Raw genomic sequence first — 12026 nt, forward strand, 5'->3', positions numbered from 1 at the left:
TGGGTTCGCTTTCGGTAATAACCCCGGCGGCCCGCAGGGAAGCTTTGGCTTTGCAACAGCACCACAAGCCCTGGCAGCAGCCAGCAGCTCAGCTGGCAGTGCCAGTCTCTTCTCATTCAGCACTGCCAATACCACCTCCACATCTTCAACTGGATTCTGTGTGCCCACACAACCGGCTGCAGCAACCTCCACTGCTGGAGGCTTCTCACTGGGGTAGGTCACTCAGCAAGCCTGCCGTATGCACCTTCAGAGGAGCACCAGCTAACCACTTGGCCCCTCCAGCCTACCTTGTCATTATTGGACTCAACTTTCCTGTCTTTTGTTCCTTCATGTCATTAGTATGCATATAACAAGGAGCCTTCATTCGGAACATTCAACTTTTGAGTCTGCTCCACCATTTAATAAGGTCATGGCTGTTCTGATCGTTATCTCAAATGTGCATTCCCACCTTCCCATGATAACCTTTCACCCCTTGCTTACCAAGAATCTACCCAACTCGGATCCAGAATCCAGAAGTCTCTTAAAAGACCCTATCGAGTTTACCTCCACCACCACTGACGGCAGCCGATTCCACTCACCCACCACCCTCTGAGTGAAAAACTTACCCCTGACATCTCCTCTGTAGCTACTCCCCAGCACCTTTAAACCTGTGTCCTCTCGTAGCAGCCATTTCAGCCCCGGGAAAAAGCCTCCGAGAATCCACCCGATCTATACCTCTTAACATCTTATACACCTCTATCAGGTCACCTCTCATCCTTCGTCTCTCCAAGGAGAAAAGACCGAGCTCCCTCAACCTATCCTCATAAGGCATGCCAACCAATCCAGGCAACATCCTTGTAAATCTTCTCTGCACCCTTTCAATAATTTTCACATCCCTCCTGTAATGAGGGAACCAGAACTGAGCACAGTACTCCAAGTGGGGTCTGACGAGGGTCTTATGTAGCTGCATCATTATCTCCCGACTCCTAAACTCAATCCCTCGATTGATGAAGGCCAGCACACCATACATCTTCTTAACCACCTCCTCTACCTGCGAGGCCTATTTAAGAGTCCTATGGACCCAGACCCCAAGGTCCTTCTGATCCTCCACACTGCTAAGAGTCTTATCCTTGATATTATACTCCTTCATCCATTTGACCTGCCAAAATGGACCACTACACATTTATCCGGGTTGAAGTCCATCTGCCACTTCTCCGCCCAGTCTTGCATCCTATCTATGTCACGCTGCAGCTTCTGACATCCCTCCAAACTATCCACAACACCACCAACCTTCGTGTCGTCGGCAAACTTACCAACCCATCCCTCCGCTTCCTCATCCAGGTCATTTATGAAAATGACAAACAGCAAGGGTCCCAGAGCAGATCCCTGGGACACTCCACTGGTGACTGACCTCCATTCAGAAAAAGACCCATCTACAACCACTCTCTGCCTTCTGCAGGCAAGATGTGGAGATGCCGGCGTTGGACTGGGGTGAACACGGTTAGAAGTCTCACAACACCAGGTTAAAGTCCAACAGGTTTATTTGGTAGCAAATACCATTTGCTACCAAATAAACCTGTTGGACTTTAATTTGGTGTTCTGCAGGCAAGCCAGTTCTGGATCCACAAGGCAACAGCCCCTTGGATCCCATGCCCTCTCACTTTCTCGAAGTCTTGCATGGGGGACCTTATCGAACGCCTTGCTGAAGTCCATATAAACCACATCTACTGCTTTTCCTTCGTCAATGTGTTTAGTCACATTTTCGAAGAAGTCCACCAGGCTCGTGAGGCACGATTTGCCTTTGACAAAGCCGTGCTGACTACTTTTGAGTATACTAAACTTCTCTAAATATTCATAAATCCTGTCCCTCAGGATCTTCTGCATCAACTTACCAACCACTGAGGTTCGACTTACCGGTCGGTAATTTCCTGGGCTATCCCTATTCTCTTTCTTGAATATAGGAACCACATCCGCAATCCTCCAATCCTCTGGACACCCAAGAACAAGGACACCCATTGGACATCAACACTTTCCAACCTTTCGCCATTGAAGAAATACTCTGGATTTCTGTTTCTAACAAAGTGAATAACTTCACGTTCATTGACATTATATTCCATCTGCCATGTTCCAACCCATTCACTTAACCTGTCCAAGTCTCTTTACATTTATGTTCCCAGCCACTAAATAAAAACAAAACACTGGATGCCGGAATCTGAAACAAAAACAGAAAATGCTGGAAAATCTCAGCAGGTCTGACAGCAGCTGTGGAGAGAGAATAGCACCAACATTTCTCAGCATCTGCCCCTTTTCCTTCTCCCTGCTCACCATCCCAAGGCCCAAAAACTTTTCAGGTGAAGCAGCGCTTCACATGCACCCCATTCAATCTGATTTATTACATTTGTTGTTCGCAATGCGGTCTACATCGAGAGATCAAACGCAGATTGGGTGATGGTTTTTGCAAAACACCAGTCCCATCCGCAAGTAGGACACTGACCTACTTTATGCTTGCCATTTCACCACACTATCCTGCTCTCTTGTCCACATATCCGTCCTTACCCTTGGAATGTTCCAGTGAAGCCCAACACAAACTGAAGGAACAGCACCTCATTTTCTGATTAAGCACTTATGGCCTCCTGGACTGGACGTTGAGTTCAACAACTTCAGAGCATGAACTCTCCTCCACTCCATTTCCATTTATTTGATTTTATTTAATTTCTTTTTATCTTAATCCATTTTTATTACTTTCTATTCTTAATAATTTTAATTTCTTCCATGGTTTCATTTGCTGACTTCTAAATCTCACTTTTCATCTTGTTTTCCCCAGCCCTCATCCCACTAGGGCCATTTGCCTTTGTCTGTTGACATTTACACATTCCAATCTCATTGGACGCTATCAGTATCATTTTCAGCCTCTATCACCACTATTTACATTCCCTTTGTCTTTTTGTCCATGACATCTTGACATCCCCCCCCCCTCCTGTTTTTTTTTTTGCATTCCAACCAGTTTGATGTTGTCAGCAACTTTTGGAAATATTACAATTAGCCCCCACATCCAAATCATTCATATAGATTGTGAATGGCTGTGACCCCAGCTCTCTGTTTTCTATCTGATTCTCAGTCGATACTAGTATATTTACCTCAATCCCATGTGCCCTAATTTTGTTTACTAACCTGTGTGGGACTTTATCAAAAGTCTTCTGAAAATCCAGATACACCACATCCACTGGTTCTCCTTTAACAATGCTTGGGTTGGTTTAGTTCATTTGACTGGATAGGTGGATTGTGATGCAGAGAGAGAGAGTTCAATTCCCATACTGGCTGAGGTTATTCGTGAAGACTCTGCCTTCTTAACCTTGCCCCTCACCTGAGGTGTGGTGATTCTCGGGTTAAATCGCCACCAGTCAACTCTCCCCATCAAAGGGTAGAGCAGCTTAAGCCGACTTTATCTTTACCAATGCTGCAAGTAATATCCTCAAAAAACTCCAAGTTTGTCAAACATGACTTCCAGTTCATAAATCCACGTGGACTCAATTTTGCCATTCTTTTGTAAATATCCAGTTATCACATCCTTTATAATGAATTCTAATATTTTCACTAATGTCAAATTGACAGATCTGTAGTACTCTATTGTCTCTCTTCCTCCCTTAAATGTTACTACTTTGCAGTCTGCAGGAACCTTTGCAGAATCCATAAATTTTGAAAGATAACCACCGCAGCATTCACTATCGCTATGGTCACCTTCAACAGTCTGGGATGAAGCTCATTTAATCAAGGGGATTTAGCAACCCAATTAACTTTTCAATCACAACCTCTTTATTAATACTAATTCCTTTCAGTTCCATATTTTTACAAGTCCCCTTGATATTTCTGAGATTTTTTGTATCTCCATCCATAAGAACAAATAGATAGATACCCTACAGTGCAGAAAGAGGCCCTTTAGCCCATCGAGTCTGCACTGACCACAATCCCACCCAGGCCCTATCCCCATATCCCTATCCCCATATCCCTACATATTTTACCCACTAATCCCTCCAACCTACACATCTCAGGACACTAAGGGGCAATTTTAGCATGGCCAATCAACCTAACCTGCACGTCTTTGGACTGTGGGAGGAAACTGGAGCACCCGGAGGAAACCCACGTAGACATGAGGAGAATGTGCAAACTCCACATAGACAGTGACCTAAGCCAGGAATCGAACCCAGCTCCCTGGAGCTGTGAAGCAGCAGTGCTAACCACTGTGCTACCGTGCCGACAGGTGCAAAGTAGCAGTTTAATTTCTCTATCATTTCAAAGAACAAAGAAAATTACACCACAGGAACAAGTCCTTCAAACCTGCACCGAACATGCTGCCTGACTGAACTAAAACCCCCTACCCTTCCTGGAACCATATCACTGTATTCCCATCCTATTCATGTATTTGTCAAGATGGCCTTTAAAAGTCACTACCATATCTGCTTCCAGTACCTCCCCTGGCAGCGGGTTCCAAGCACCCATCACCTGCTATAAAAAAAGAATTGCCTCGTACATCTCCTTTAAATCTTGCACCTTAAACCAATGCCTCCCAGTAATTGACTCTTCCACCCTGGGAAAAAGCTTCTGACTATCCACTCTGTCCATGCCCCTCATAATCTTGTAGACTTCTATCAGGTCGCCCTTCAAACTTCGTCGTTCCAGTGAGGACAAGAAGCAAAGGCCCCAGCACTGATCCCTGAGGAACGTCACTTGTCACAGCCCTCCATTCAGAAATTCTCTTTGGTGAATAGTGATGCAAAGTACTCATTTAATACCTCACCCATTTCCTCTGGCTCCACGCATAGATTCCCTCCTCTGTCCTTGAGTGGGCCAATCCTCTCCCTGGCTAGCCTCTTGCTCTTTCCATCTGACGGATCCACATTTGTTCGCATAAATCTTTTCCTTTTCACAGACCTAAAACCTTTGACAATCAGCCTTTATCTGGAGCTGAGAATCTACTGATGACCATAAACCATTGTCGATTGTCAGAAAAACCCATCTAGTTCACTAATGTCCTTTCGGGAAAGAAATCTGCTGTCCTCACCTGGTCTGGCCTACATGTGATTCCAGAGCCAGAGCTTGGGGGAGGGGGGTGGGGTGGGGTGGTGCGGGAAGGCAATAAATGCTGGCTAGCCAGTGACCACCCCGTCCTGCGAACGAATAAAAATGTTCCTTGCTAGTTTGCATCATATTCTCTTTTTATCAGTTTTTTGGAATTTTGCTGGGTTCTTGCTCTTAATGATATAAAGCCATTTTCTCTGATCTAATGCTTTAAACTTATTTTGTTAACTGTGGTTGATTTACCTTTCCCTTTGTGTTTAGTGCTTAGAGGAATATATATCTGTTGTGGACCATGTGATATTTCTTCAAATACTAGCCATTGCTTGACTATCATCAAATCTTTTAGTGTATTTTCCCAATCCATCATAGCCAAATTCCCCTCAATTCAATTTCCATTCTTCAAATTTAAGCCATTAGTTTCAGAATGAACTATATCGCATTCAAGCGTAATGCAAAATTCTATCACAAGGTCACTATTTCCCAGAGGCTCCTTTATAGCAAAGTTATGAATTAGCCAACACAACATTAAATCCAAAATAGCCTGATCCCTAGTTTTCTCCTCCATGTACTGCTACAGAAAGTCCTGGCATACACAGCAGGAACAGCTGCTCCATAGCATTAGTGCTGATTTGGTTTACCCAGTTTGTATGTAAATTGAAGTCCTACATTATTATTACGCATGGTAAATGCCTCTCTAATTTCCTGACTTATACAATGCCCAGCATTACCATCGAGGTTTTGGTGGCTTTTAAACAACTCCCAACAATGTTTGCTCTGTCTTTCTGTTTCTCAGCTCCATCCAAACTGATTTGACATCTATAACCTTCAACCTAAAATCTCCTCTTATCAATGTATTGATCTTGACCTTAATTAACAGTGTTGTCCTACCTCCTTTTCCTTTTTGTGTATATCTCCTAAATACCAAATATCCTTGGATATTCAGCAACCAATCTTGGTCACCTTGTAGCCACATCTCTGTAATGACAAGTAAATTATACCCACTTAACTCTTCTTGTGCATTCAGATCATCAGCTTCTTTTTGCGCGTGCATTCACATAGTGTGTCTTTAATGATTTTTTAAAAACACTATTCTCTATTTGGATCCTATTTGATGCTTGCTTATCTTCTGTTTGATTTCTGCTTTTCTCTCTCTTGTTACCAGTTTTACTGCCCTCCAATATGACCATTCTCAGATTCCTATCCCTCTGCCAGTCTAGTTTAAAGCCTTCCCATCAACACTAGCAAATCTTCCTGTGAGGAAGTTAGCCCATCTTGCTCGGGGGCAACCTGTCCATCTTGTACAAGTCCCACTGCTCCAGAACAGATCTCAAAGCCTCAGAAATCGTGGGAGATTTTAATCTACGTGTAGACTGGAAAAATTAGGTGGGCAAAGGCAACTTAGATGAGGAGTTCATAGAATGTTTCAAGGATAGTTTCTTAGAACAGCACGTTCTGGAGCCAACTAGAGATCAGGCTATTCTAGACATGGTATTGTGCAACTCGATGGAATTAATTAATAATCTGAGTGATTATAATCATCGTAACAGCGACAATATTGTGTTTGGATTTTACATTCAATTTGAGGGAGAGAGGCGTGGGTCTGAGATTTTGTTTCTAAACTTAAATAAGGGCAATTATGAGGGCATTAAAGCAGAGCTGGCTAAAGTAAATTAGCAAATTAAGTTGAGGGATATGTTAATAGAAATGCTGTGGCAAGCATTTTAGTGGAAATTTCAGCATTGACAGAATAGATTCATTCCAATGAATAAGAGAAAGTTCAAGGGATGGACCACCATACATGATTAGAAAGTTTAAAGATAGTATCAAACTTAAGAAAAAAATCGTATAATTGTGTAAAGATAGGTGACAGGTCAGAAGATTGGACTGAACATGAGGAACAGCAAAGGATGACTAAAATATTAAAAAGGAGGGAAAAGTTAGTGAGAGAAAGATGGTCAGAAATATAAAATAGATGAAAAGAGTTTTTATAAATATTTTTAAAAAGGAACAAATTAACAAAGTGAGTGTTGGTCCTGGAGAAAGTGTATCTAGAGAATCTGGAAAACAAGGAGATAGTAGATGACTTCAGCAGGTATTTTTCACTAGTCTTCACTAAAGAGGCTACAAACAACAGTCCAGAAGCAGCAACAAACCAGGAAGTGGACAGGAGGGAGAAAAAATTGCAAACACTAAGGAAGTGGTAGTGAGTAAACTGTTGGGAGCTGTGGACTGGCAGGTGTTCTGGTCCTGATGGACTTCATCCTAAAGTCTAAAAAACGTGGCTCATGAGATCCTTGATGCATTGTTTTAATTTTCCGAAGCTGCCTAAATTCGGGGTAGGTCCCGTTGGATTGGAAGATAACAAATGTAACTCCTTTATTCAAAAAAGGAAGGCGACAGTGGGAAACTGCAGGCCAGTTAGCTTAACATCTGTGATAGAGAAAATGTTAGAAACTATTATTGAAGAAGCAAAGCAAGGCACTTGGATAAGCTCAAGGTAATCAGCCAGGGTGTTGTGAAAGAGAAATCATGTTTAACCAGTTTATTGGAGTAGTTTGAGAAAGAAACCTGTGCTTTGTCTAAAGAGAATCTGGTGGATGTACTGTACCTAGATTTCTAGAAGGCATTTGATGAAGTGTATCATCAGAAGTTACTGTGGGAAAATAAAAGCTTGAATTGGGGTAACTTATTGGCATGGATAAAAGACAGTCTGGCTAACAGGAAGCAAAGAGTAGACATAAATGGGTCTTTTTCAGGTTGGCAAGATATAATGAGTGGTGTACCACAGGGATCAGTGCAAGGAAGCTCAACTGTTACTTCGATGAAGGGATAGATGGAATTGTTGGTAAATTTGCTGATGGCAGGTAGGAAAGTAAGTTGTGAAGAGGACATGAGGCTACAAAGGGATAGATCAAATAAGTGGGCAAAGATCTTGCAAACGAAGTGTATTTTGGGAAAATTTGAAATTGTCCATTTTGGCAGGAAGAATGAAATATGCATATTTGAATGTAAATCTAAATGGTGAGAGCTCTGGGATGCAGAGGGATCTAGGTATCTTAGTGCATGAATCACAAAAGACTAATATGCAGGTACAGCAAAAAATTAAGAAAGCTAATCGAATATTGTAATTTATTGCGAGGGGTATTGAATACAAAAGTAGGGAGATAATGCTTCAGTTGTACAGGGCACCAGTGAGACCACATCTGAGTACACTGTACACTATCGGTCAACTTATTTAAGGAAGGATGGGGAGGTGATGGCCTTGTGGTATTGTTGCTGGACCATTAGTCCAGAAACTCCGCTAATGTTCTGGGGAGCCGGTTTCGAATCCCACCACGTCAGATGGTGGAATTTGAATTCAATAAAAAATATCTGGAATTAAGAATCTATGAGGACTGTGAAACCATTGTCAATTGTTTGAAAAACCCATCTAGTTCACTAATGTCCTTTGGGGAAGGAAATCTGCCATCCTTATCTGGTCTGGCCCTCATGACTCCAGTGCCACAGCAATGTGGTTGACTCTCAGTTGCCCTCTGAACAAGGGCAACTAGGGATGGGCAATAAATGTTGGCCAGCCAGCGACGCCCATATCCCATGAATGAATAAAAAAAAGTAGAATGTACCTGTTGGATGCAGTTCGGAGATGGTTTACTCAATTAATACCAGGAATGGGCAGTTTACCTTATAACCACGTATTACGTTGTATCCACGGAAGTTTAGAAGAATAAGAAACGATTTGATTGAAACATACAAGATCCTTTAGGGATTTTGACCGGGTGGATGTGGAGAGGATGTTTCCTCTTGTAGGAGAATCTGTAGGGTTACTGTTTAAAAATAAGGGGTTGCCCATTTAAATTGGAAGCGAGGTGATTATTTTTCTGAGGATCATGAGTCCCTGGACCACTTCTCCTGAGAAGGCACTGGAACAGCATCTTTGAATGTTTAAAGGCAGAGGTGGATAGATTCTTGGTAAGCAAGGGGGTGAAAGGTTATCAGTAAGGTGGGATGCAGAATTGAGATTACCATCAGATCAGCCATGATATTAAATGAGGGAACAGGCTCGAGGGGCGGAATCGCATACTCTTGCTTCTTGTTTGTATATTTCTCTGAGGAGCAGAACCCAGTTTATCTCTGTTTGGTTCAGTGTATATTACAGTATAGGGTCAAGTTTATTTCTGGTCCGATTCTGATTTCACCCAGTGATATAACATCTTAGTTGAAACTTGTCTTTTCTCTGCAGAGTGAACAAAACAAACCTGGGGTTTGGTGGCACTGCAAATCAGCCAATCTCTAGCTTTTCCTTTGGTAATGTGCCTGCTGCCAGCACGAGTACCACCACTTCTTGCCCACCCATGTCCTCCGGATCGATAGCTCAGACGACAGCACCAGCAGGTTTCAGTTTTGGCACCAGCACGACACAGCCAACTGTCACAAGTTTCGGGCTCAACAGTGCATGTTCCACAGCTCAGACAACCACTTCCACTGGGTTTGGATTCACCTCTACCCCAGCTGCCCCAACCCAGAGCACCGCAGCCAGTGGATTTACCTTCGGCACAGCAACCAATGGAACACCCACACTTGCTGGTTTCAGCTTCAGTACTCCGGCAACTACAACAGTCCCCAAACCAGCGGCACCACTTTCCCTTGGTGCACAGTCTGCAGGTACGTCACCGTCAATGTGGGGTTGATTCTTTATCTACTCCATGTATAGAGTGTCAGTGTTGTTGCGGTTTCATGAATTGCTCTGGGTAGAGGGTCAGTAATGGGCTGTTTCATTAATCGTTGTGCAGAGGGTCAGCAAAGGACTGTTTCATTAATGACTAGAAAGCCAGCGAGGGACTGTTTTGTTACTGACTGGGTGGAGAGTCAGTGAAGAATGTTTCATTAATCACTGTGTAGGGTCAGTGAGGGATGTTTAATTAATCACTGTCGAGGGACAGTGAGGGATATTTCATTAATCACTGTAGAGGGCCAGTGTGGGTCTGTTTCATTAATCACTGGGCAGAGGGTTAGTGAGGGATTGTTTCATTAATCACTGTCAAGTGATTAATGAAACAGTCCCTCACTAACGGAACAGCTGCTCCCTATCCACTCTGTTCATGCACCGCAACCTTGTACACCTCTATCAGGTTGTCCTTCAGTCTTCCCTGTACCAAGGAAAACAAGATGTGGAGATGCCGGCGTTGGGCTGGGGTAAACACAGTAAGAGTTTTAACAACAGGTTAAAGTCCAACAAGTTTATTTGCTACCAGATAAACCTGGTGTTAAAACTCTTACCAAGGAAAACAACCCAAGCCTATCCAGCCTCTTTTAACTTGTATATTCCACCTTGGGTAACATGCTGGTGAATCTCCTCTGCACCCCCTCCAGTGCAATCACATCCTTTCTATAATGTGACTGCAATAGCTGTGGCCTCACCAAAGTTCTGTATAACTCCGACATGATTTCCCCTACTTTTGTAATCTATGCCTCGATTGATAAAGGCAAGTATATTGATGAAAGGCTCCGTATCCGTTTTTCACCACCCTACTAACATACACTTCTGCCTTCAGGGGCTTTATGGACAAACTCTCCAAGGTCCCTTCGTTCCATAGAACTTCCTGGAGTTATGTTGTTCATTGAATATCTCCTTGTCAAATTACTCCTTCCAAAATGTATCACCTCTCCCTTTTCAGGGTAAAATTCCATTTGCTACTTATCTGCCCATTTGACCATCCCATCTATATCTTTTTGTAGCCCAAGGTATTCAGCCTCACTGTTAACTACTTGGCCAATTTTTGTCATCTGCAAACTTAGATGACTGTGGGGCGTAGGATTACTATATCATTTATATAAAATACAAATAATATGGGACCCAGCACAGATCTCTGTGGTACGCCACTGGACACTGGGGGCATCCACTCAGTAAAGCAGCCTTCTGTCTTCACCCTCTTGTACAACTGAGCCAATTGTGAATCCACTTCATCAAATTACCCTGTATCCCATACGCGGTGGATGCCTCTATAAGTCTCCCACATGGGACAATGTCAAAGGCTTTGCTAAAATCCATACAAACTACATTAACTGCATTACCCTCATCTACACACCTGGTCACCTCAAAAGATTCAATCAAATTTGTTAGGCATGACCTCCCTCTGTTGAAGCCATGCTGACTGTCCCTAATTTAGCCTCACCTCTCCAAATGGAGATTAATTCTCTCCTTTGGAATATAGTTTCCCTACCACTGATGTGAAACTCACCAGTCTGTCATTTCCTGGTTCATCTCTACCACTCTTCTTGAAAAGTGGAACCACATTAGCCATCCTCCAACCTTCTGGCACTTCCCCCATGGCTAAAGAAGAATTAAAAATTTGTGTCAGAGCCCCTGCAATTTCCTGCCTCGCCTCCCACAGCAGCCTGGGATGCAATTCATCTGGGTCTGGGGATTTGCCCATTTTTAAGCCTGCCAGAGCCGCCAATATCTCACTTCCTATGTCAAGCTGCTCAAGTCCCCTTTTCCTGAATTCTATACTTATGTTCTCCTTTGAGTGAAGACAGATGAGAAGTTTTATTTAACACCCTCCCAATGTCCTGTGGCTTCACATACAGCTTGCTCTATTGGTCTCTAATGTGCCCTACTGTTGCCCTTGCCCCTCCCTTTAATCCCTTCGTAGGATGGCTTAAGATTCACCACAATCTTGTTTGTTTTTCACACCTTTTTGCTCTTCTACTTGCTTTCGTAAGTTCCCTTTTGCATATCCTATTTTCCTCTGGGTCTGTAGCTGAATTGCTCCATTTGGACTTGTTAAAAGCATTTGTCGTCTTCCTCATCCAGTCCTGAATCGTCCTAGACATCCAGGGTTCCCTGAACTTCTTATTCCTACATTTACCCTCCGTAAAGGAAACATGTTGGATCTGTTGTGTCCTCATTTACTATTTGAATGCCCCCCACCCACTGCTCTGCTGTAGACTTAACCGCAAGAAGCTGTTCC

General features: G+C 43.2%; 1 protein-coding gene across 1 annotated transcript in view; it reads left to right on the forward strand.

The window, feature by feature from the left end:
- The first annotated feature begins 6 nt into the window (after positions 1-6).
- nup62l (nucleoporin 62 like) overlaps positions 7-12026 on the forward strand; it is a 118562-nt gene continuing 106542 nt past the window's right edge. The window contains exons 1-2 of the mRNA XM_078211200.1: positions 7-213; positions 9296-9717. Coding sequence (XP_078067326.1) covers positions 9408-9717 — 310 coding nt within the window. The 5' untranslated portion in view covers positions 7-213; positions 9296-9407. The remainder of the gene's footprint in view (positions 214-9295; positions 9718-12026) is intronic.

This window comes from Mustelus asterias, chromosome 4 (genome assembly GCF_964213995.1).
Source record: "Mustelus asterias chromosome 4, sMusAst1.hap1.1, whole genome shotgun sequence".
Classification (NCBI taxonomy): Eukaryota; Metazoa; Chordata; class Chondrichthyes; order Carcharhiniformes; family Triakidae; genus Mustelus; species Mustelus asterias.